Source organism: Zootermopsis nevadensis, unplaced genomic scaffold (genome assembly GCF_977971745.1).
Source record: "Zootermopsis nevadensis isolate Lab colony 2312 unplaced genomic scaffold, Znev_1.0 Znev_ptg000028l, whole genome shotgun sequence".
NCBI lineage: Eukaryota > Metazoa > Arthropoda > Insecta > Blattodea > Termopsidae > Zootermopsis > Zootermopsis nevadensis.
The window spans coordinates 19,589,760-19,617,105 of NW_028259160.1; the positions used below are offsets into that span (position 1 = coordinate 19,589,760).

The 27,346-nt window shown below is 43.8% G+C and overlaps 2 protein-coding genes across 4 annotated transcripts in view; one reads left to right on the forward strand and one right to left on the reverse strand.

Moving 5' to 3' along the window:
* Window positions 1-27,346, reverse strand: part of LOC110835880 (protein madd-4-like) — a 123,887-nt gene that overhangs the window by 3,091 nt on the left and 93,450 nt on the right. The window contains exon 4 of one of the 3 annotated variants that reach the window (XM_087356798.1): window positions 23,896-24,672. The exons of the other annotated variants lie outside the window; for them this stretch is intronic. Within the exon in view, the coding sequence (XP_087212924.1) occupies window positions 24,613-24,672 (60 nt within the window). The 3' untranslated portion in view covers window positions 23,896-24,612. Of the gene's footprint in view, window positions 1-23,895; window positions 24,673-27,346 lie in introns of those variants that run through there. 3 annotated transcript variants of the gene reach the window in all.
* On the forward strand, window positions 9,939-20,190 carry LOC110838238 (kelch-like protein 10). The gene is made up of 8 exons (XM_087357021.1): window positions 9,939-10,117; window positions 11,510-11,783; window positions 13,592-13,828; window positions 14,858-15,027; window positions 15,344-15,513; window positions 16,317-16,475; window positions 17,386-17,593; window positions 18,993-20,190. Exons 1-8 carry the CDS (start codon window positions 9,939-9,941, stop codon window positions 19,267-19,269), a joined length of 1,674 nt encoding a protein of 557 aa, XP_087213147.1. The 3' UTR covers window positions 19,270-20,190.

The window sequence follows — 27,346 nt, forward strand, 5'->3', positions numbered from 1 at the left end:
CAAAAGAAAGAGATTCTGGAACGAACTGTGGATTAATATAAGACACAAAATACAACTATAAAATTGTCAAGTCCAAATTTTAGGCATATATGAAAAATATAATACCCACCTATCATATATTAGCCAACATAGACATATGCTTATTTTGCATGCAGCGCGTTAAAGAGCAAATGAACATAAGAACAAGTCATTTGTCTTTTATCTCTGAGTGCGCTTAGTCCAGCTTAGGTCGTTGCAAATATTCCGTCCCAGTCAGAAGCCACGCACAAAACGTCGGAACAGTTTCTTATTCTCACGGTCGCCAATTGTTAACCCCACGACAACCCACAAGTCGGAGAATCACCCCTTGTCGGCTGTCCGCGAATGCTTATCCGAAACACTCCGTATCTGGCGGCGGCCATAGTCGATCGTGATGCTAGTTTTGTGTGGGACGGAGAAAGGCCCCAGTCTCCGAAACGTCGTTTACATTGGTGTTTGGTATTGGACGATGGATAAAGCCAAAAAATATTTTCCTTTATCATCTTAAGAGAGACTGGAACCCTGGAAAATTTTCGGCTGTGTGACCTTAGATCCTGTAATTTTTTGTCTTGCCTGACAGGATAACCTCCCATCAGCAGCAACAAATCCCAGTTTGAATGGTCGAGGCTCCCGCCACGACGAAACCCCGTTAGCGTTAGCAAAATTTCCGTTCTTATATTACGACCGTTTACCATTTCCAGCAATGCGTCTTGTGCGCAGGAATGGTTTCACCTAGGTAGGGACGATGCTTGCGCTTGCGCAGGCCTCTGCCCTCAGTTAGCTTCTTTGGTTGGTTGGTTGCTTTCCGACGACGAGTGAGTGGATGCGGCTTCGGGAGTTGAGCTTTTGTGCTGGTAAAACGTTTTAGAAAATAGAAAGTGCTTATCTTATATAAGAATTATTAAGAAATCTGTGACGTGGACGTCGTGGTCTCTTACAATTGAACAAAGTTTGAGAAATCTGTGACGTGGACGTCGTGGTCTCTTACAATTGAACAAAGTTTGAGAGACATGGAAGGAGGTGAGCTGGCCTTTCTGAAGGCCCACCTCCCTGAAGTGTTCCAACAGGTCCAGAAGCAGATCCTGGACGCCATCGCGGCGGAAAAGCAAAGACAGCGGGCAGCAGTGGCAGCAGCATTAAATACAGCAGCTACGACCGTGGTCGGAGGGCCTACTCGAGCCAACACTGGCAAGAGGAAAGCCAAAGAGTTGGACTTGTCCAATTCGAGCGGTTCGTTGGAACCCGCATCCAGGCGCCCGACGCCCGGGCCACTGTCCGGAGCCCAGTCACCTTCTCTGCCGGCACCGGCAAAAGTTCATCGGCCCGATGGACCGTCGGTAGCAGCAACATCATCCACCGCTTCCATGAGCAGGACAGTGCAGCCCTCAGCCAAGGGACCCGGCTCCCAGCCGGGACCCTCTTCCTCGATGGAGGTGACTGGGGACCTGTCCGGGCCGCTCACTGGTGTGTCATCTGACGCCGCTTCTTCTTCCAACGCTCAAGTGGACAAAACGGCTCCGGGGGAGCGCCGTAACAAAACCCCGGTGTACGTCTCTGGGGTGAAGGACGTACGCAGCTTCCTGCATAGGATTCGCGCGGAGTTGGCCTGCGGGATCGTGGCGCAGATGAAGGGAGACCTTCTGGCTCTTGTGCCTGAGACCGCCGACGGGTTCCGGGCCACCGTCAGGGTCCTGCGGTCCCTCGATGAGGGCGAGGGTGTGAGTTTTCACACATTCTCCCTCCCTGAGGATCGGTGCGTGCGCCTGCTGATTAAAAACCTGGGAGTGCGCATGCCTGAGGCCGAGGTACGCGAGGAGCTGGCCGCCATGCACATTGCTGTGCAGGGGGTCATGCAACTGCGATCGAGGCGCCGGGCCATGGACCAGGACGGTGACCGTCCCCTTACGCCACACTTTATAGTGTCGATAGCACGAGGCCCCGACGTGGCGAAAGTGCGTTCCCTTACTGAGATCTGCGGTCTGCGGGTCAAGGTAGAAACATATGTTGCACCAAAGGGGCCCATGCAGTGTAAACGGTGCCAACGCTTCGGGCACACGCAGCGGAACTGCGGTTATGCACCCAGGTGCGTGGCCTGCGGGGACGCTCACCCATCCGGGTCGTGTGCCACCCCCAAGCAACAACTTAAGTGCTGCAGCTGCGGAGGCAACCACACTGCGAACTATAGAGGTTGCAGTAAGTGGAAGGAAGCCAAGACGGCCGCTGCACAGCGTGCGAAAGGGGATCGCGGCCGAAAGGACGACGTCTCCACGCGCCTGCCAGCGCCCAAATCGGCGCTAGCTAAGCCTTCCCTCGAGCAGGAGAACTTGGGCCCTGGGTGGAACCACGTGGTCCGTGGTGGCCGCGTCGTCAAGGCTGCGGCTATGAAGAACCCCGCCCCAACGCCAACTGGAGCCATTGTACAGACTGAGCGGCAGACTATCCCCAAGGGCGGCCGTGCCAAGCCCGCTCGTCCTGTGGCGCCGGTGGCAAATCCCACAGCACCTGCTCTCAAGAAGACTGACCCCACCCCACCCAAGGGTCAATCACCGCTCCAGGACATCTCAGATATCCTGGAAACCCTCTCACCACGGGTCTGCATTGAGTTGACACGACGTCTCCTCGCCGCGATCCATTCACTCCCCCCCGGGGGGTCTCGTCCGCGAGCCCTCCTCAAAACCGTTCTCCTCTTCATGGCCGACAATGACTGCACGGCCTAGAGGACACGGTAGCAAGGCCTTGCGGCTGGCTTACTGGAACGCCGACGGTGTCCGCGACAGGAAGCTGGAGCTGGAGCAGTTCCTCGGTGACTACGGAGTCGATGTTTGCCTCCTGAACGAGACGCACCTCACGTCGGGTCGGGCCTTGAGGTTCGCGAACTACGTTTGCCACCGTACGGACCGCCCGACGCTAGGGGGTGGCACAGCGATCCTTGTCCGCAGGGGCATTGATCATTACCCTGTGCCGGTATCGGGTCTACAACAACTAGAAGCAACCGCCATTCACCTGGTACTGGCAACCAGGAAAGTCAAGCTAGTGGCGGCATACCTCGCACCCACCCGGCCATGGATAGAGTCGGACCTGACCGAGTGCTTGAGCGGGGGTTTCCCGGTCCTCTTGGCTGGTGACCTCAACGCGAAACACACGGACTGGAATTCTAGCCTTATCTCTACTAGGGGCTCGCTCCTGCGTGATTACGCCAACAGAAATTCCTGCTTCATCTACGGGCCGGATTCTCCAACCACGGCTCCCTACACACACAACGCCACACCTGACGTCCTTGATATTGTCCTCATCAAGGACTTCGTCCTACCGGTGCACCTGACTGTCTGCCCCGCACTCAGCTCAGATCACCTGCCCGTCCTCGTCGACACCACGTGCCGATCGTCCTTTCAAAACCTGCCTGATCGCCCGGACTTCGCGAGAATGGACTGGGCTGCATTCCAGGCTTGCCTCGAAAGCAGACTACCGGGGAACCCCGTGGTAAACGACGAGGAAGAAATTGACAAGTGCGTCGAGGAGCTGACCAGTGCTATCCTGGAAGCCACAGCAGCGTCCGCTCCCAAGCTTCGACCCCGCATTGACAGGCGACCGCTTCTACCCGCTAGTATTCGAGATGAAATACGCCTGAAGAACCGGCTGAGGAGGCGATGGCAGGTCACAAGAGACCCCGCTCTTAAGACCCAGGTCAATCGACTCCAGAGGTCGGTGACCTATCGTCTCAACGAGTGGCGGAACGAACAGTGGAGCGACACGCTCGAATCCTTGGACTGCGAGGACCAGTCGCTTTGGAAAATGACCAAGCGTGTGATGCGAGTCCCCACTCCGTCGCCCCCCTTCTTAGTGATGGGAGGACTGGCTCTCTCGAACCCCGAGAAGGCAGAAGCCCTAGCCGACAGCCTTGAGGTCCAGTTCCAGCCGGTAGACTACCCGTCGGACCTGACTACAATTGACATGGTTAACGAGGCGATGCGAGCATACGAGTATGCCCCTGTAAATGAACCAAAATTAACCAGTCCATCGGAGGTCGCCCAGGCCATCAAGGGACTCAAGCTTGGCAAGGCTCCGGGCCCCAACGGTATACCGAACAGGGTCCTGAAACATCTCCCACGACGCGCGGTAACCTTTCTCACGAAAGTGTTCAACGCGGTCCTTCGCAGGCAACACTTCCCCTCGGCATGGAAACACGCTCGAGTGGTGTCCATACTGAAGCCGGGGAAGGACCCCACGCTACCTTCTTCCTATAGACCCATCAGTCTTCTCGACACGGTCGGCAAACTCTGCGAGAAAATCCTACTAACGAGGGTCCTACACGAGGTCAGTGAACGCGGGCTGCTGCGCGACGAGCAGTTTGGGTTTCGACCCAGACACAGCACATCGTTACAGCTGGCTCGCCTCGTCGAAAGGGTCAACAGAAACCTTGATGAGAAGCGGCTAACCGGCGCGGTTTTCCTGGACGTGGCCAAAGCCTTCGACACAGTCTGGGTCCAAGGCCTCCTATACAAACTGACCGTCCTCAACTTCCCGTCGTACTTGGTAAAAACCATCTCTTCCTACCTCGCTGACCGGACATTCCAGACATCCTTCCAGTCGGCCACGTCCACACGTCGTACCATGCGGGCTGGAGTTGTGCAGGGCGGAATTCTCTCCCCTGTGCTCTTCAGTCTGTATGTCAACGACATACCCACACCGTCCCGCCACGTCGAGTTAGCACAATACGCGGACGACACGGCTCTAGTAGTCACGTCCCGTAGCCCAACGCTTCTCGTCAGGTATCTGGAGACCTACCTCAGTAGACTTCAGCTCTGGCTCAGGGCCTGGAGGATTGCTATCAACGTCTCGAAGAGCACCGCGGTTCTCTTCATTTCCGCGAGAAGACACATCCAACAGCCCCGAGCAGTGCAGTTCCTCGGACAGCCGATCCAATGGGTCAAAACAGCGCAGTATCTGGGGGTCACCCTTGACGCCGGGCTTACTTGGTCGGCGCACGTCAACCAAGTGGGAAAGAAGGCAGCGCAACGATTAGGTGTGCTAGGCCCGCTTATCAATAGGAGAAGTGGCCTGTCAATCAGGAACGGTGTACTACTCTATAAACAGCTCATCCGTCCCATAATGGATTACGCATGCCCGATCTGGAGGTCAGCTGCCCACAGCCACGTCCAGAAGCTGCAAGTTCTGCAATCCAAGTGTCTTCGAATTGTTACTAACGCGCCCTGGTACGTTAGTAACAGGCAAATACATGAGGATCTGGGGGTCCCTTTCTTTGCCGACCACATCAGAGCACTAACTGAGAGGTTTGACTCGAGGTTAGCTGGTGTGGGGAACCCCTTAGTTCGGCAACTCGGAAGACACTCGTGCCGAATGAGGGCTGCCAGAGTTCACCCAAGGGCAACCGAGGGCGACTGATGTTCAGCAGGCCAGCCGAAGCCATCCCCAAAAGACGGCCAAGTCAGCACAACGAGTGGTTAGACTACTCGGCTACCCTGACTGAGGTTTTCCGTGCTTTCCTCAGTTGTAAGGCGAATGCCAGGGTATAACTTAATAGGGGCACGGCCCGCCACCCTTCCCCCCGATCATGGAGGCCATCAGCTGAAGTGATCTTCCCCCCATGCCGCAGAGGCCTTCAGCCGAAACGGCCCCTCCCTCTCTGGGTTCATACCCCAGAGACCCAACCAACCAAATTCCTTCGACAACTTGCCTGACAGGATAACCTCCCATCAGCAGCAACAAATCCCAGTTTGAATGGTCGAGGCTCCCGCCACGACGAAACCCCGTTAGCGTTAGCAAAATTTCCGTTCTTATATTACGACCGATTACCATTTCCAGCAATGCGTCTTGTGCGCAGGAATGGTTTCACCTAGGTAGGGACGATGCTTGCGCTTGCGCAGGCCTCTGCCCTCAGTTAGCTTCTTTGGTTGGTTGGTTGGTTGCTTTCGTCATTGTGGAAAGAGCTTTGCAGTGAATCGGTTGTAGAAAAAGTGCTTCGTAGAGTAGATAATATTGTGCTGTTAAAAACTTTTTAGAATACCATAAGTATTTATCTTATATAAGAATTATTAAGAAATCTGTGATACTGCCCTCACTCTCTCCATTTTATTTTTGACTAAATTGGTCATTTCCCGTGGACATCGTGGTCTCTTCCTCTTGAAAAAAACTTTGAGGTAAGGAATTCCTAATTGTTATTATTATTATTCACATTTACGTGTTTTCATCTGCATTTTTGTGAACTCGTGTAAGAGAATTAGTCTTGTCTTCTTTTTTAACACAATTTCAAGTAATGTTATATTGACTTCTGTTTGTTCACGGCATCATTGATAGTAAAATAATATTCCAGGAGGCAATTAACATTTTACAATTTTACAGGAATAAAACGTGTTTCGTAGCCCAGAATCTTAATAAAGGTTTATGGATGCTAGGAAGTGGGGTATATATTATGAATAATAATTCCAAAACTTTACTTCTCTTGATATATCGACATTATTAAAGCGTTTTAGGGAACTGTGACGTATTATTATTTCGGTTTAAGAAGCCTAATTATCGATGAATCTCCCTTTTACTATCTCCCTACATCAACAGATTCAATCCTTGGAATTTTTACTATTATTGAGTGCAAAGTATTTATGGCTACAAAACGTGGTCTTTCACTGTGAGGGAAGAACATAGACTGAGAGTCTCTGAGAACAGAGTGTTGAGGAAGATGTTTGGACCCAAAACGGGAGTGGGACAGATAATAAAGAGATATGCATGACGAGCTCCAGGGCCTGTGCTCCTCACCGGATGGTAGTTTAGGTGAGTTGGGCCGGGGAGGGCAGTTTACAAGTTATTGGTTGGGAGGCCTGAAGGGAGGAGACCTCTGGGAAAACCTCAGCGTCGATGGGAGGATAACATTAAGATGGACCTTAGGGAGATAGGACTCGATGGGGCGAACTGGTTGCAACTGGCCCTGGATAGACCCTGGTGGCGGGCTTTCTGAACACGATAATGAACCTTCTGGTTCTGTAAAAGAAGTGGGCTATCTTTTGACGAACCGAGTACCAATCGACTTTTCATGGAATATCTTGCACATTGCAGTGTGTGAGTAGTGATCTACGCATGCGTTAGAACAACTTAGATCTTTTGTGATTGTTCCCAACTGTAATTCTCGCGTTAATTGATAAATTTAAATTACATTTTGTGCTTTTAGTGTATATAAATTTGTAATTTAGGCAGGAAAGTCCTTACTCTAGTAGGCTCTTAAGCACTTTTAGTTCTACAGAGAGAGAAGAACTCGAAAATTTTATGCTTATGAAAAGGTGTAGCGTTCTTTTTCCAGAATTTATTTGTTAGCTGTCTGGTTCTGTATCAAAGGTCACGCAATTTATATGGTATATTTTTGTTGCAATTTTCTTCAATCGGTTCATCAGTGTAGAGGCATCTAAGACTTTATGGATTACATTGATATTTTATACCTAATGTTTACGTATAAGAAGATTTAAATTTATGCCTGTTATGACAAACAAGCGGCATGACTTATTATTATTGCCTAAATCAGTTACATCTTCAGGGTAACTGCTCCAAGAATAGTGAGATGAGCGGGGCATGTGAAATGCATGGATGGGGCGAGAGGTGTGCACCGGGTATTTTTGGAAAGCCTGAGGAGAAGAGGCCGCTGGGGAGACCTAGACGTAGATGGGAGGATAATCTCAGGCGAGATCTATGGGTCATAGGAGTTGAGGGGGACTGGATTTTATTGGCAGAGGGCAGGGTCTGATGGAGGGCTTTGGTTGGTTCTGTGATGAAACTTCGTGTTCCGTAAACCGTCTAGTTAGTTAGTTAGATTAGTCACATTTAGAGCTTTGTCATTTTCTATTGAATCTCAACAGGCATTTCTGTAACAAAGAAACAGACTGAGTCCATGGAGCCGAAGACCTGCTTGAGAACTTAACAGTAGCCCAGGTAATCAAGGGTCTCGTCTTTTATGAAACATGAAGTTTCATGTCCGTGTTTACAATACCCCGCCTCTAATCCGCATCCACAAGCCACATCTTAATTCCCCACCTCTCTAAGATTCATTTTAATATTATCCCAGCAACGCATAGGACTCTCAAGTGACCTTTTCCTTTCAGGTCTTCCGATTTAATATTTGCACTTCTTGTCTCTGCCATGTGTACCATATGCCCCGCCCATCCCATCACCCTTGATCTGACAGCCTACAATTTATTAATTAGTGAATAGATTTATAAAGCTCCATATTATGCAGTTTTCACCATTCCCTTGTCAATAACTCTCTCGCAGGACCAGATATTATTCTCAGTACCGCGTTCCCTCTCAGTCACTCTCAGTTCATGTGCACACGCGTCAGTATGAAGAAAAACCTGTAATAGCGATGGACTCTCTTTTCATTAGATGGAGTCAAACCAACATCGCAGCTGTTTCCAAGTCGGCGGCAAGTGCACCGAAACATTGGTCCCTCTGAACGAGCTGAGACAGAATAACCGCTTTTGTGACGCGATGTTGAGGTTGGATGACGGCGGCTTCGTTCGAGTCCACAGAGAGTTTCTGTCAATGCGCAGCGCATATTTCAGGTTTGTTTATTTACTGATCTGGTTAATTAACACGTGAAATAAGGACACAATAGACGTCAATTAGTGTGTGAAATGATTTATCCCCTTTGATGCAGAAACCTGTATTTTTATATGGCTATTTGTCTGTTGTTATTTGTTCATTGTCATGAAATCTGACGGCGGTGAGGAAGAAGAATGTCTTCTGGGCGTTGCGCCGTAGAAACTGAGTGGCATTTCAGACGTACCTATTGCCTTCTTACCTTGATGATGGAGGCAGTAAGCACCTCTGAAACGTCCGATAATTTCTACGAGACAATACGACACAACATCCCTGAAGACGTACGTGGTCTTTTGTAATAATTTTTAAGTGCTGTTGTACCAAGGTGACAGTCAATCGATCTGGAGGGAGAAATAGAATCCCTTTCCAAAACGACCGACAAAGTCCAGAAGAAAGTTAGTAATGCACCTTCAAAACGCCATTGTCCGGAACACTGAAAGCTGCTGTGTATTGCTCTGTCTGAAATAAACTGTAACAAAGACCTTCGGGAGAAATGTTTCATTGTTAGGAGTGAATCGCTCGAGAATTTGTGCATACTTTAATCTGCGGTGCGTTCTTTAAATGAGAAATGAAATTTAACCGTGAATCATTGCTTTTGTTATCCAATAGACGTTTGTCACGTCATGTTACAAGTTGTGCCCCTCTTTAAGTTTTCCGACAATCAAATCTTTCTGTTTGTCTTGCATTGCAACGCTCTTAAATTGTCATAGGAAATTTTTTGATGGTTGGTGATCACTTATTGAAGGCCGCGTAGAAACATCGGTTTTTCTTTTAAGTTTTTTATTATCGGGAAAATGTTTTGACAGAGCAAATAAATTTCATATTACGAACTGATCAATCAGCGGAATGTACAACCTGCGATGTTTGTGGAAATATTTGTGTAACTTTGCTGGTTGGCTTTAAAATTTCTAGAATAGTTGTTATAATCTCAGATATCTCTTGAAGGGTATGTAAGAAACGAGGTGACCATTCCATAGCTCTTCAGTTCGCTGCTTGCTATCCAATTTGTAAGTTATATTCTGTTAAGTCTCCGCACGCTCTACATCCTCTGGCAGTCAGTCTGGTCCCATTCGTACTCATTCTGGGAGTTTTTTTTAAATATTCAGGTAACAAAAATTCGTCCACCACATTGACAGAAGGATACTTTTATTTGACTACGTGAGTTATAAAAACTTAAAGTTTATACGAATGGCTTGTAATTTTCTGCTCGCCGTTTCTCCAAATCGACTATTGCTTCGTGACGTTTCAGAAACCTCTTCACGACAATACTGCACACCAGGGAGAAGGCTGATGTTGTCCTCCACGGAGTCAGCTCAGACATAATGACCGAGATACTAGATTATGTTTATTTTCGCGATGTGGACATCCGCTCGGACAACGTGCGTCAGCTGCTCGTGACGGCTGAATACATGTGTATTCCGGACCTTCCTAAAATCTGCTGCGACTTCCTGAAGGACGCGATGGACGTCGACAACTGTGTCGGCATCATGCAGTTCGCAAGGTAATAGATGTTCATTTGTCATTTGCTGTGAAGCTAGCCTTCGTCGCTGGAGCGAAGCAGCTATACTCTAGAGAGCAGTCGAGTGCCGGGTCGGAGATTATAACCTCTGACTGAGGACTGGGCGAATTATAAAGCGTTGTAGGTCAGGGTTGTTTGGCGGGTTATTGTTAAGGTCCCTGTAATCTAAATGTTCTGATTTAACTGTATATGTTTTGATCGTCGTTATGACCAAGAGATTACTAATTTCACCATATAGAACACGAAAGCCACCTATTGCAGGGTCATAATTAAATCTGCATTCCTCTCGAATTCCTTTTCTTTTTTCTTTCTTTCTTCATTTCTCTGCGGAATTCCTTGCTTCATACATTATCCTCCCAATATCAAAGTCAACATTCAGCCCCACATCTTTTTGCATATATCAAAACCTCGGTTAACTGAGCCTCGATTATCCGATTCCCGCATTAAGCGACCGAATTTCAACCAGATCGCTTGCGATTGAATTCCACCGGCGCGAGTGTTTAAATCGATGTCCACGCGGTACAGTTCATTGATCTAAACTCACACCCAGATTCTGCTGAGTATTATGAACACTTCAAGACATTTAGAGAATTGGTTATTATCGGGCAAAGTTAAAAAACAGCCCGCTGGGCCCCGTAGATGCTGAACCCTTACTCCTTCTCGTTCAGGACAACACAGCAAGCAAATCAACTGACATCGGCAGAATCACACCAGAACCTCCACTACATGCGATGGAGAGAATGAGTGATAAATTCACTATTTTAATACAGGGATTCCCTCGAACAGCGCTCACGAGTGACTTTTGCTGTCGGCTTGTGAGTGCGAAACGCCCGCATCATCCGCCGCCGAGGAAAATCTGTATTGAGTCTGTAATTATTAGTTAAACTCCATGACCACGTTCCCCTTTCCCTCGCTCATCCGACTTATCGGCTTATCCGACCGGTGGATCCCCCCATATAGTCCGGCTAAACAAGCTTTCACTGGATTAACTCACACAGTTAACACAACGTCGTTTCGCCAAGGTTAATACGAGAATTCAAAATTCTACTCTCCTCATGTCACTGCCTTCTTCACTTGCGTACGCCATGCCCTTGATTCAATCTTATCACGAGGACGAGCGGGCATTGCCTGGGAACCTTCATAGCCGAAAAGTCTGTATATTGCCACGGTTAAACGGAGCGTCTCTCACCGTTGCCTCTCCATGTATTTGCTCTTAGGCTCATTCATTCGGGCTCCAAAGGGCTAAGGTAAAAACTGGAGGCGAAATACTGAGGTGTGTAAATAGTTGGGAATCAAATTCTTCCTGCAGTGTTTCAATGTGTCAGAGAACGAAGGAGATCAATTCTGAGTCGGCTCTTACCCTCGCTGTCACAGGTTACACTCCTTCGCCGACCTTGAGGCTCACGCTCGCAGCTTCGTTCTGCGGAACTTCGTGCAAGTGTCTCAGCAGAGCGGAGAACTGCTAGAACTGCCTGTAGAGGAGCTGCAAGAGATAATCACGTCAGAGGAACTAAACGCAAAGGATGAGGAAACAGTGTGGGAGTGCATTCTCCGGTGGATCAACCACGACCCGGATAACAGGAAAGGTCACATCGCGGGCCTCTTGAAGGGCGTCAGACTACTTGACGAAGATTTCTTCAAGGAGAAGGTCAGTATGCCCCTGAAATCGTGGATGTTTAAGGGTAGTGAAATCCGCATTTTCAATTCCATATTCACACGTGTTCGTAACAAATTAATGCAAATCGGGAGCCTTTTTCTTCGTCACATGTAAGCCCGTCTGTCTGTCTGTCTGTCCGCAGTTCCAGCTCGAGAACGTCTGAACAGATGTTCATTAGATTTAATGCTGATGAGCTTTAACAGAATCTGTTTACATATTCCGATTCCCCTTAAAATCTCACAATAACGACGTGAAAATTATACAATGATTTTAATGCCTTATCCCGCGCAAAACTTCCTGCGTAAGAAATCCCCAGATTCCCTTAGTTACCATGGTTACAGTAACTACCTGTAGAATGCCGCTGGTAACACGCTCTCGTGTGTAAGTGTGTGTATGTGTAAAACAAATATTCGAATAGTCCTTTTATTCAGATATGTGGATGGATTTAATCATCTTTTATTTATCGTCTGCAAGTTTGATAGTTCGTGGGCGCTACAATCTTTTATTAGTCTCAGCGTTAATTAAGATCTATTGCGTGTGTCACTTCAACTAGAGCATTCCACCGTTAACTACATTCAAACGTCCACTCAGCTTAAAAGGAAAATCATCCAACAGATAAATCACGTCCTCTGACTCAGCGTTCAACTTAACCAAAGACCCTACTGCCATAAGAAGAGTATCTTAACTGCTCTAATAATTTCACAAATCTCCGACGAAAAATATAGTCAACCCCAAATCGCATCAGCATGATGATCTTCAGCTGATTGACCACATAGGGACAACAGATATCGAAAAATTGCAGCAAGAAGGCTTCGTTCTAGATCAAGAGTAAATTACCCCAGGGACTTCAAACTCATAGACAGCTTTAACATTCTAATATTTTAACCGTTATCTCACTAAGCAGCCATACAACTTATGATATTCTTTCTTCCATTTCATCATGCGCTTTAACCCGAGAGAAAAAATATTTCTACACTAGGTCAAATGCCCTGTAATTTCAGTCACTCACCTCTTACGAATAAGTGTGAAACAATCGCAGAGCTCTCTTGGGCATGCGCCTTACTGGCCAGTGCAGCTACTCATGCGAAAATATCAAAATATTTGATCTCGGAATTTTGCCGCTGACCGCTTCGCTGTAACCTAGGACAGCGCCACACAAACAGCCAGTTTGATATTTCCGCTTCGCCCACGCAACTCGCACCGCTCGCATTTAATCGCTCACGTAGGACACCGGGTTAAGGAGAACCACATGATGATGACCAATTAAGGTCGAAACATGCAATGGCTCTTGATAGACATCGAGCTCATAATCCCACGCTGTTGTGTTGACGAGCCTTCAACCCAACCATCAACACGTAACAGGTTGCCTCCCTTGAAACTCGAAGCAACTGATTGTCATAATTTCCTTTCGATGCTACGTAATTTTGACGTTTAATTAAAGTTATCCAATCAAAAAGAATGTGGTGATCGCAGCGAGCATCTCGCACGGGAGAGACGAGAAATAAATTACAATTTCGAATGTAACTCAAAATGCAACCCTTACTGAAGCGTTTATCTTTCGGTTGAAACACATTTCAATACAATTCTCTACGGTCGATTTAACTTTGTTTTCGCTTCTCTCCACAACCTGTGCATTTGTTAAGAGCGTCGTTACATAAACCAAAATACATATTATCCTCTATATACCACATTTCGGTGATTTCCCAACCAAATTATACGTGAATTTCTTGTCTCCTCTGCAATGGAACATGACATCCGTTCCTAAATGTTCATAAGGCCCACATTGAATTGTTCAACAGGTATTAAAACACCCGTACGTGACGGAAATAGAGGCGTGCAAACCCATGATCTCGAAGACGCTCACATTCCTGGGTTACGTGAAAAGGTTGACCAAGGAAGACAAGGAATTCGTGACACCAAGGATTGACTACTCGCGAATTCCACGGGACATTCTGTTTGCTATTGGTGGGTGTCACGGCGGAAGGCATTCAGATATGATCGAAGCGTACGACGTTCGAGCAGACCGGTGGAGTGTGGTGAGTTGCGCACATTTCTACTCTAAAGAGGCCCATCCACGTACGAGTCTGGCTTGCGAGTCCAGCTCGGCTCGGGTTCCATTGAGTCAAACTCGTTTGTGGGTGGGGGTGTCACTAGCCGAGTCTGCTATGCATGTTTGGTGAAATGTATCAGAGTCAAGCTCGCCGAGCGAGACTCGCAAGTCAGACTCGTATGTGGATGGGCCGCTTTACTGTGTTAAATGACGCCTCCGAGAAAATTACTTTTCCTCCTTTTTGCTTATTTTTACTAAATAATTGTTGTATTTAAGTTTAATCACAAATTCCTCGTCGCCTCTTTATTTCGTGTCCGTTTATTTGCATTGCAGTGAACGCTTTTTTAAGAGACGCTCCAAAGGCATGAATTAAAAAGAATAAATAAATAAATTACACACATGCTGAGTCTCACGCACAATGTAAGCTCTAATAGGAATCGACGAAGTATAAGTAGTTTGCCTTAAATACCATTTACAATAGGCGTCCTACCTCAACTGTCATGGCAACCTGTCTGCTGATTTTAGACATGAAACGAAGTCATCGTTGATCGTCAGTGGATTTCATTGTCGATGTCGACCATCTGCGTGGTACCGCCTCTTGAATTAGAAGGCTGACACACTCTTTGGGGTGGGGTGGGGGACGTACTGCCTCAAGTTTTGCGTCGGAAAACCCAAAACGCCAACATCTGTCTTTGGCATCGTACGAACCTGAAATGTCAGCTGTTGACCAGAAATTAATTCTAAATTTGTTTGTCGTACTTGACGAGAGCACTGGTAATGTTTGAGCTCCTCTTCGGGTCTTCGTGTTTTCTTCGCCTCTCATAATTCCACCATTGTTCCAAGTTAATTTCTCACGATCTTTGTCGAGTGCCACCCACCAAGGTGTAGCAATTCGGTCCGCTGTTGTGGGTTGTACCTCTACTCTGGTGGTTGCTTGGACTCTAATGTAAGGACTTCACATTAGTAGACCTTGTGACCCAAAGAAACATAAAGCCATGACCTGTCGTTCTTGCAGGTTGAGGGCGTTGACTCGATCGGTCCGCGAGCCGACCATGGCGCGGCAGTAGTTGGTTTCGACATTTACGTCATCGGTGGTTGCGACGGCTGGGAAGTCTTAAGCTCATGTCGCTGCTTCAACGCCGTTACGAAGACGTGGCGCGAGGTGGCGCCTATGAATGAATGCAGGTAAGATGCAGCTTGGTAACTAAGGGACTCCTTTTAACACAGTCCTTCTTAAAAAGCTGATAGTCGCTCCGTTAGTCAAAATATAAATGTGGGCAGGGGCTGTAAAATTGTACCACTCACATACAGGAGCATCGGGCAAATTGCGAATAGCTAGGAGGACTTTTGCGACAATGTTGCTTTTAAGAAAATGATTTGTTTGTTAATTCATTTGAATTATGATTTAACAATAACGAACTAACAATGCGTTCTGCGAGAGGAAATGCATTTGAATCAACAATAAATGAGCATAGCAGAGCTTGTACTTTTATCGTTTCAGACGCCATTTTAGTGTGGCTGTTCTGCGAGGAGCAGTGTACGCCATGGGCGGTTACGGTTATAGTGAGATTCACAGAACGGCTGAAAGATACGACTGCAAGGCGAACCAGTGGTCTTTGATCGCTCCCATGAACACAAAGCGAACCCATGCAAGTTCGACTGTGCTGAATGGTACGTAAATCCTGAGAAACAGTAGTGTATGAATTAGTGGAGAATTAGTCTGTCCTCTTGTAACAACGTAAGAACAGTTGAAGGAATCGTAGGATTTGAGGTTCTCACGGTGGCTAATACGAAGATGGCTGTCGTTTGGCTTCTGCCGACGTTTAAGACGAACTTTATGGCTTCATCATCAAGGCATTCCTCTTCGCTCTTGAACTTAGTTTCCCTCCGTCCACTGTCCCATATTCTTTTATTATTTCTTTCTTTTATCCGTGCTACATACTACGTTATTTCACAGACTACAAAGGCTTGAAGTTCTGAGTGTGTGAAGGTTTCTTCTGATCTTGTAAGCTGCCCCTGTGCATCGTCTTCTGCCTTTTTAGTGTACACTAGGAGTGAATGCAAACAACCATCAAACTATCAAACTGACTCTTATGTAATACAGATGTAATATGTTTTTCAAACAGTTAATGATCTCATGTAAATAGCACATTATATTATAAATGTAGAGCACCGCTTGGCAGCTCGTACCGTACATCTCCGGTAGCAAATTTAATAAAATTCTTTTCACATCATTTCCATTATACATCAATTTAAGCACTTTATGCTGTTTATATTAAATTTTATCAGTTAAACTCGTTTCCTTTGACATGCTGATTGTCTGCATTTGAAACAAAGAAACAGATGAACAGAGATGGCCGTGTCTGTGCAGTTTCTGTGACTCGAAGAGGGACATTATATACAATATCATTAGTAGATTTACAAATTTAAGTACGGATTGTCCCATTTTAATTATAGCTAATTTGTTTGTACAGACAAAATATACGTCGCTGGTGGAAGTACTGGTATGAATTATCTAAACTCGGTGGAAGTTTATGACCCGGACACCGACCAATGGACGTTCGTTTCACCAATGCTTTTTGGACGTGCCTGTTTTTCTTCCGTCGCCTTCAACGGCAGTCTGTACGCCATAGGTGAGAACTCTGGACATTCTGTGTGATACTCCTCTATCCTTCTAGCAGAACTTGCTATTGTGAAATGTTTTCCTACTTTTCTTAGAGTGACTGAGTTTTTATGAACAGCATTTTTCTCCTGTCATTACAGAGATATAGTTTGTCAGTAATTTAAACCCCGATTCGTGGTTTCGATTACATTATCCACAAAGAAAACTTAACTAACTAACTAACAATGCATTACATCTTGTGGTATCTCAAGTAACGTACGCCCCGTTTGTCACAGAGTCTAAGTTTTAAAGGTAAACATTTTGTTCTTGTAGCAATGAAATTTCAGTTTGCCGTGCTGTTATCCCCAAAAAGCCGATGGTTTAAAGCAGTCCTTTCGCAGTCCTTGCGTTTCGTCACTTGTTTGTGTAACGGCGTTTTGAACAGTGCATCTTGTGTTGTTGTTGAATGCTATTTTCTCACGCAGTTTCATGAAGCAGAAAACAGATGTCAGACGCAATTCCCTGAAGCTACAAGTACGAAAATAATATTGTAGCTATTTCATCCTTAATTTCGTTTCTGGTACTAATACAAACACTGCAAAAGGGAATGAATTTTCTTTTCTGTATTTCATCCATTCCTTACGTTTATTTTATAATTGGTAACCTCGAAGGTAAGATACCACTTGTGATACATAGCCTTAAAAGAATGGATAATATTAAAATGTTTTTAGGGATCTAGAGTATGTGGGAAGGGTTTAACTACCGACTTTTGTGAATAAGGTAATGAATCTTGTGGCTCCATAAAGGCCAAATATTTCGCGGCCAGGTGACAGAGTAATAAATATGAAGACGGGCACCGCTGAATGGGGTTACAATAAGTTCCCTTTGGCAGCTTTTGTATATCCTGTGGTCTATTACGGAATGTGTGTGTGTGTGTGCAGGAGGATGGAACGAGACATCATCCGAGCTCAGTACCGAAAAGTATGACCTTGAAGAAGATACGTGGACCGAGATCCCTGAGATGAAGTTCCATTCAGGTTACTTAAAAGCAGAAGTGATCGACAACAGGATCTTTGTCATCAATAGATTTTCTAAGAAGGACGACTTCTTCCCCCACGTCGCATGTTTCAATGGCAAGGAAATTCGATGGTTTGTTTCTTTGTTTCTTTGTTCAGGACTGTATAATCACAAACTGTTACTTTCGAAAAGCACTAGGAAGTGAATTATTTCAGGTCAAAATGACCGCGACCTTGCGGGTGCTGCATCATGTAGTGACGTAGAAACTGACCGACGTTTCGGAGTTTCTTACTGCTTACTTAGGGCCTTGAATACAACGCGCGAAAAATGGGCGGGAGGAAGGGGGTAGATTGAAAGCAGGCAGGGCGATGTTGCGGTCGAGCTGAAACGTTAAACCAAGGGGTAAATGACTAGATAATGCTAATCAGACGTAAGCTGTAACTGCTTTAATAAGAAGCTCTTTGATTCTTTGATCAGATTTACTCTCTTGGGCAGGACGTTTCTGGCATTCAGCACATCAACATCGCCATAATAATTTGCTTTTATCAAAGTGTTAGGCCAGTTTCAGGTTTAACGACGCCTACCGTCTCATGTTCCCATTTTCGATGGAAGTTTATTTTAAAATGGCTGTCTCTTGGCGTGTTTGACCATGCAGTCTCTTGCCATCTGTTAACGGAGTGAGTAAGTAGCTTCAAAAACATCCAGAAAGCCACATTTCTTCATTCAAGAGCCAGAAATTCCACAGAAATTCATTCGAGTTTGATTTGTGTCTGTTTTACGTCCAGCAGAATATCTCCAGAACTATGTTTGGTGGGACAATTTTTTTTTTAATATATATTGCTAAAAGAGGGAAATATTGTCATGGGCGCATGTCTAAAAAATACACGCTTATCTCTCCAAATTAAGTTTGATTAAATTTATTATTCTGACCGAGGGTAATGGCTTAATGAAGTGTACGAAACATAGCTTGCGCAGAACACAAGTCAATTGACAGCGTTTTAAAATAGTCATAACCTCTACCTTCACTTTCATGTAATAAAATGTATTACGTTATAATAGCGCGTTGGCCGGGGTTCTATGTGTATGAGTGAGAGAAAGATCACGTGGCAACTGTCCTGAAATATGATGTGGCAATCGTACGTTGAATTCCGATTGGGGGAACTTTCGTTAAGGTTGTCTGGAAACAAATTATAAGCAACGACATTTCGGTGGAAGCAGTTTTCCATTTAACCTAAAGAGAGAGCCAGCCCATCAGACATGGATATTTTTAGGTCAACACATTTTACGACTCACAAAGATATTATTAAAAAATAGATACTTTCTCAACATAAATTCACTGACATTGAAATTACATTTCTATTAAATTTATATTAAATAAATGATTTATGGTAGAAGAGGAATTTCTTCATGAGTTATGTCATCTTATGTAGAGCTACATATTTTCTGTAACTGTGTCCGCGAAATATGATAAAAATTGTCTTGAGTGTATATAATACTGATGGATGATGGAAACGGGTTTTCTTTCTTGCAGGTACCTGGCGGCAGACATGAATGTTTATAGACACTTTATGTCGACTTGTGTCATCAAGAACCTACCAAATGCAAGTGATTACGCCTACAGACAAGGAGACAAATTAATGAATGAGAAACGTAAAAAAATGTTGAATTGGGAATGTAACCGTCCTTACACACACACTCGTCCTTCTGCTGATGTAGCCACGATTTCAAACCCAGTAGCTAGGCCGGCGCTGTTGCAATTAAAACGTTTGTTAGTTCGGTGCGCGGAAAGGGTTAAAGGTTTCTCATGATATCTTTATATAGGGTTAGTCGGTGGACAAGGATCTCTGACTCTCAGAGAATATACGGTGGAGGCCTTAATTGGAGCCGCGCTCGCGTGAGGAAAGAGAAGTCGTTGAGCTAGTGAAATTTTGACGACATAGTTGTTGTTGAAATCACTCAATTTATTCACGGATTATTTCACACTGATGCAAAGACACAATTATGTTGATATTTAGGCAGTGCAATGTATCGGCCGTTTTTGTACTGAAAATTTGCGAGAAGAACACGTCTGCACGACTTGAAATCCAACACTTTAGAGAGCGCCGCAGCAACACAAGCGCGCTATCACTGTCTTAAATTTTGAATTGAATACGGCGATCCGATTCGTCCCCCAAAATCACCCCATAACGTCGGGAAACGCTCAGAAAAGCCATATTCGAATTTCATTGGTCCCAATCGCAGTAAGGCGACTGTTCTAGGGCAACCGTTATTCTATATCTGGAAAGGCATAAGTTTTCGCCTCGTATACAAATTTTACGAGTTCGAAAGCTTTGTGAATGTCACGCCACCTCTAGACGCAAGGTCTGGAACAAAGACGTTCAAGAGACTGATTGCCGCTACTCTCTTCCAATTTAATACATTAAACAATGCCAAAATTCATAAAATCAATCACATTTGGATGAAGTAAGGCGTTCCAAATATAATCTTATCACGCCTCCTTCGTTTGTAACAACCGGAGAAATGTGCCAAGGCCTGGTTATCTTTTCATCTCAAGGTTCAGTCTGTTAGGGAATCGAACTATGAACTTGAACTGGCACAGGAAAATAAGTAGTTTGCAGTTGATTACAAACACGACGAACACTTTAATTTTAATTACTTTCCTTACGAAAATAATGTAGAAAATTAGGAATTGATGTACAACCTACAAAAAAATAAAGAGAAATATTGTTTGCAGCATAGAAGGAAAAATGATTTCTCCCCGTTATTTTCTGCACAAGAAGTCCTATTAAAATTAATTATTTTACAGACGTTAATTTTATCTAAAATATTACCATCCAAGATTTTAAAACGCAACCAAACCACCCGAAGTAGGGGTTGATTGGGTTTTGAACACTTGACCAAAACCCTCGAAGGGGGGTTGGTCAAGTGTTTAAACCCCCATTTCGGGGGGTTAGATTAGTTTTTATTCAAGGGTTAAAACAATTGAATAAGACACCTAAATTAACTACCCAGAGGGGTTAGTTTAGTGTCTTACTCAAGATTTTAAAAAGCAACCAAGTGGTCAGACAATAGTGCTACTTTAAACCAATTAACATCTAACCCCAATGTACATGTTTATAATAACTGGAAACATTTATCTTTAAGTTTATGAACCATCCTTTATGATAATTAATGTACGGCCTGTAATGTAAGGGTGGACTAATATTTTGCTTTGTACGTTCTGAGCACTGTGCCACTAAATACAGTTTGTATTTTAATATTAACACGTAATTTTGAAGCGAATATGTAGGTCGAGATACATCATGCTTGAATAACTGTATGGAAATAGTGTTTATAATATACAACATTTGTATGACAAGACGTCTTAACAGAGACCTATTGAGAAACCAAGGTGCAGATGGGAAAATATTATTAAAATTGTTATAAAATTAGCGTCGGCTGAATTAATCTGGCTCAGGATATGTATCACAAGCGAGATTTTTTGTGTATGAACTAAACTTTCAGGTTCCACAAACGGCATTTAATGTTCTGACAAGTTGAGACACTATTTGATTTTCAGGATGAAGTCTGCACAGTTGGGTTAGGTTAGGTTACTATGGTGCCCTTAAGACGCTGTCTCAAACCGACAGATATTGTGGAAACTATGAAAATGTCGTGCGAAAGTCAGTGGAGCCAGCATTCCAAAAAAAATATTCCCTAAATATGATGTAAGTTACTAGCAGCCCCACATTAAACGCAATTTTCCCCGCTCCCAGAACCTCGATATGCACACGTTAAAGTCTTTCTAAAAATTAACACGAATACATTTACGGCGCTGAACGTTCGTCGAAGCGGCCCCTGGAAACAGAGTTTCAAAACACTGCCGAAGGGCGGAGGCATTTCTGCTCTCAAAACGCACAATTGCAAACCTCGCTTGGTCGCTGGCATTGTTACTCAACGCCACTTCATGCGATATTCATTCTACTTCTCTCTCTCTATTTCCGTAATTCACTCAAGGAAGTACTAAAACCCACTTCTAATTCTCACCATTACACTGACAGCCCTATCAAAATCTTTCCTTACTTTCCGATTGCATTTAATTATGTTTCTTTGGTAAGAATTTAATATAAGTTCTTTTAAATAGTATTAAAATATATTAAAATTGTCCGTCAATCACAATAAAGTAATATAAGATAATTAGATGGTTAAAATATTATCCTTTGTTCCGTATCGAGTACTCGATTTACATATGGAACATTCTCGACATGTTTCGGTTTTCATAGAGCCGTCATCAGGTGTATGTTATAAACTCTTAATTCAATTACTAATTTTTAGTTTTTTAATTTTCTTATCATTTCTTCATTTTTCATTGTATCAACATTTATTGATGTGTTATATAACATTGATGTAATCGTATTGTAGGAGTGATGTTAATGCTGCGTATATTGGTCTGTGAATTAATATAATCACAATTAAATCACAATATGACGCACCTACAATATCTTATAAGTTCTTTTGTTGCAATTTCAAACACGCTGTTCTTAAAGTTATGCAAATGAGAATATTTAACCTCTGAATTCTGAAAACACTGGTACACGTAGCAAACTACAGGTTCCATTTTCACACCCGAATTTTTCAGCACGTAAAATTAAGCTGGAAAAAATTTAAATTTCGTAAGCCCGATCTGAACCACCGACAGAGGGTGCACACACATCACGTAGTAGCCAGCACAAATGACAAATCTGCTTTACATCACGCGTAAAAGTAAACAACGGAAAGTTTACGCATAAAATGCGGTCGGAAGGCGTCGAGACGGAAATGCCGTGGCGTCGTTCGGTCGCACTCCGAGAAGAAATGCCATAAATCACGGGGGAGCACTCGACTTACCGGGCCGATGTCAATTTCCATTCCATCACTCGGGGAGAAGTTACAGTCGACATAAATCAATCCTCCCCCTTGCTTTCCAAAGACTGGGTGGGGGGGTGGGAAGGGGTTGGCTGAAGTCAATTAGGGAGTTCCGTAGCTAGAATAATTCATACATCAGCGAGCGAAATCCGAAAGAACGGGAGAGAGACACAGAATCAAACAATTCCAGTTCCCCTCCTCAGATTCCATCTCTTTTCTTTTACATAGTCTCAGATGATAATTCTTCTCTCGTAAAAACAGTCATTAGAATCCGCATTTTCCTGCTTACATCACTGACGTGAAAACAAAAGCCGTGTTCAAAGCGTAAGAGGAAGTTGTTAACGGTGGCTCCCCGCGTCGTCCAAGTTACAAGATAAAGCCGAGTCTGAAACACAAATCGCTAGCTTACAAGTTCCAGCGTCATGACTAATCTTAATTCTTTTCTTCGTATGTATCTCCATTCCTGATGTTTGTGCGTTCTGTATACAGAGCATAATGCAAGACAACTTTGGACTCACGAGGTATCAAGTTAGTTCGCTGTGGAAATTCTAGATTTAATTTAATTTAATAATGGCGGTTATCCATTAAAATGTTTCAGCGAATTAAATTTTGCGTCCTATCGGTCGCACATGACAGCTTCTATGCACGAGGCTCAAATCAAACGTCTTCAGAAAACGGTTAAAAGAAAAACGTTGGTAAACCTGATATACAAATCTGTGGTAGTTTGTGCGCATTTAAGTAAAATTTATATTTCAACTTATGCAATGGTAATTTGTCATTTCTGAATAAGTATTTTTAATGATGACGACAATGCAAAAATAGTGACAGCAGGGGTTTCTTGGCCCTTGGGTCCAACACGAAAACTATTCTGGACCACCCTGGCTTAAGTTATCTCCCTCACTTTATGATCTCTACTGATATTTCCTGGCTTTTATAATGAACAATTTCTAGGACTGTCAAAGATCTGTTATCACCCACGAATTCTAACGGAGACCAATGTTGCAACACACTAATCGGACACTTGCTAATCTGTCTTTAGTATTAAAATTCACCTGTCATATTCATGACGTATGCGCTATGCGGGCTGAAATGGCTTTCAGAACACTTTCAAGTTTTCAAATATATAATATAATTCAAGTCTATACACAAACTTTAAATTGTTGATGTTAAAATTTAAAATTAATATTGATATTTTGCGCTATTCATCGTTATTACGATGTTACAGTATTGCGCTTTATACTACTACATGTTTCAATGCATAGCATCATCTTCAGGTTTTTTTATCTTTAAAACTACTCTATATTTTTAATGCAAGTTTTCATTTATTTTATTTGTTTTGTAGATTATCATAGTGGGTGTTCCGTTGATCTTCTTATTATTTGCATCTTATGTTTTGTTTTTCATTATTCTGTGAAACAATTAATTAACATATGAGTTATTTATTTATATGTAAATGAGTTTGGATATTGTCGTTTAGATTGTCGTATAGATTTTGTAAAAGTAAGAACACAATAACATACCAAGAGTCGTGATGTATAGTGTATCCTCGTCTGATCAGGTTATAAACTTAATAATTTCAAGTTTTACTCATCTAAACACGGGACCTTTCCCGGCTCCGATAAACACAAGGCAAAGGTTACTCTATTCGTCTACTGGAGCGTTAAGACCTCAGGTTTACTGTGGTATTATTTGTGCATTTACCTAACACATTTCGGTCAAGGAAATAAAAGTTACCATCTTCATGAGACTGAAGCCCCCGTACGTGACAATAATCTTCAACGAGAAACGAAATCACTAGTACAGCATGTCACTGAACGTGAGCAAAGTCGGTCCGAGACACAGGGAGGAATTAATGAGAATGTTTCATCGTCATGCGAATGCCGAACGCGTGTTCCATATGCAGAAGATGTAAAATGGAAGTTTATCGACGAAGTTTATGTGCTGGAAACCATAACGGATTGAAACGAACGGTTAACGCTTTCAACCCTGAAGTTATTTTAAATTACATCTACAAAGTCAGTACCTACCTGAAATAAAACACTGAGTTTTTATTAGTACGACAGATTGCTTATTGGTGTTTAGGGAAATGACCGCTGTTAATTATGAAAGTCATGTGGGACAAATAAATACACTCTGTTGATAAAATACGGAGTTACTGAACGTTAAATCAGTTGTAGAACCGGTTCTACTGCAGCCACTGAACAGAGACAAAGACGAAACGGCGAAGAGCCCAACGGCTCACAGACTTCATCGCCGTCCCATGGACTTCACGGTTTTACAGAACCATCTATGGGGATATGGGGCAGTCTACAGCGAAGGCGGCCCAACTGAAACAACCAATTAACATTAGTGATATTCAAAACAGCCAGAAAGTTGCACAGTGTAATCAGGTGTTTGGTTTGGTTACACTTAGTTATACACTCAGTGGAGCCGAATCCTTCCTGAAAAGCTAACAGTCGCTCAGCCACTCAAGAAGTTCGTTTACATAACACTAAATTGCACGATTCGTATAGCCCAGCTTTTTCGTCGGTTTAAACGGGAAGCCGGTTCTTAAAGCATCGTTCCAGTTTGCTTACGTAACCAACAAATCAAATGACGTATTTTTGTAAAACTTGGTGTGAATATTATGTTAGTAGAGGCCACCTCGAGTTATAGGCCTAGACTTTAAAGTCATACAATCAAAGATGGCAACATGCTCGCGGGAGCAGCTGTATAATCGAAAAACATTTGTTTCTGAAGTAGCACTGTATCAACTACAACGCGTAATTAGGCCTGATTTTACGGACAGGTGGTGCTCCCTGTACAATAAGCAAAATGATTCATCTGTTTCAAGGGAAACCTCCGAATAAATGATTACATGAAGCAAATCAACGGGCTCAACTGGATTCCGATCTGATGGTGACAAGGAACAGTTAGAACGCAGAGGGTGCAAATTTGCGGGGAACAGACACGCACATTCTGCAGAGCTAAATTTCGACGACATCAAATCTGATAAATCTATAAAGAAACACGAATTTTAACGAGTACAAATGGGCCACTAAATTGTACGCTCGCCAGAACGTCTAAAATACAGAAATACGTTTTCAGAACCTGAAATTATTTAGCGGTATTCATTTGTTCTAACCAGAATCGCGTTCCAGATAATTTATATTTGATAACGCCTAAGAAACAAAGAGCCTTCCTCACAAATGTTTTTGTGTGTCTTTAACTAAGGATTAACATAGACGGTATCGCCTTGTTCATGCGGCAACTTCTACTCCCCTGTACCGCGGATAGTCTAGACGATCCTCATCAGGGGGAAATAGTCTATCTGTTTGCTTCTGGGTTGCGCATGCGTGTGAAGAGACAATGACGTCATGCAGGACAAGGTTAGGTTCTCTGGGGCACTGCTCTGTAAAAATTAACTTCCAGGAGTTAACAGAGGCCTGGAGAGGACCCCGTAGCTAACTCACGTAGCTTCAACCCATTACACGAAACAGAACTCGCAACATCGCTCATTGACTCCTTCATAGTTAAAGAAAGTGCAATGGTACAATTATTTTGCTCCCAGTACCATGGTTCGCATCACTCACCCACTCACTATTTGCAGCAGGAAATTCTTTCAAAAGTCGATTGTACACTCTGCTCGTCAAAGAATTGCCCACTTTCTTTGTGGAACTCGACGGTTCATCGCTGTGTTTACAAAAGCCCGCCGCCGCACTCTATTCTGAGCCAGCTGAATCCAGTTCGCTCCATCGATTCCTATCGCCCTAAAGCCCATCTTACTTCGGAAGTTCAACAACCGAATCTTCCCGCTGTTGTGGTATTACTTCCTGGTTCCAAATCGGGACCAGAAGCTCGTGTGTCTCTGAGTGCAGTGTGCTACCACCTGCATGGACTAGTTTCGCCGGAATTGAGTCGACGCCTGGAGGTTTATAACATTTTAATTTCCCAATTGCATTTTCAACTTCGCTAAGTCTCGGTTCCTGGACGAAGGGCTCTGCTGTATGCACTTCAGGCTCGTCAAATCGATCAGGTACGTGAACGATTAGTACCTTACTAAAGTAGGGAAAGGTCCACTATCGGACAGTGCTTACTTTTCCGAAATGTCGCTAGTTGGTCCTTAGTTGGAGTAAATCCGTTGAGCCGGTCAGCCGCTGACAGTGAATCTTTCAATTTGTACAAATTTTGAGCTACATTGTTTATTTTTGGAATGCAGTATCAACTAATTCTGGTAAGTGAAATAATTATTCAATTATTTTACTTTTGTTGTATCAACTACAGACTGCATGTGTAGAATGATTTTGTTCCAGCAGGAGGCACTGGATATACGTGTCTGTCGTCTAATATCGAATAGGTGGTTTCTGGCAGTACCGGACAAACAATTCTCGAAAATATTATTTAAGAATAAATACAATTTAGTTTGCTTATGTTTTTACCACTGATGATTGTATTGTATTTACTATTGAAGAGATAACTGGTTTTGGCGTTCCTTTATTTTGTTTCAAGGATTAAAATTAGATTTGCTATTAGAATCAAAAACGGCGAGCCCAATGGGAAAAAAAGACAATGGTCAGAAGATGAAATGAAATTTGCTATAGATAAGGTTAGGAATAAGGAGACGTCGGTAAGAGAAGCAACAGATACTTTTTCAGTCCCCATAATTTCTCTTGGAGATAGACTAACAACATTGCAAGAAGGGAGAATAGTGAAAATGACACCCGACATTGGTTGGTTTCGGAGAAATTTCAATGATGAGTTGGAGGAAGAACTACTCAGGCAAATAGAAGACCTACAACAGCGTGCATCGTTTGGTCAGAAATTTTTGACTAGGGCTGGATAAATGTCTTTCTTGTGGTGGTTGGGCGCATGAAAACTGAGCTGACACAAAGGGAAATATGTCATATTACAAATGTGATTCCTGCAAAAGACGTTAAGATTCTTAAGAACTAAAAGTTTCTATCAAAACTAAAAAAAACATTATAAGTAAAGCAGTGTCCGAAACTTGACGCCAATTTTTGT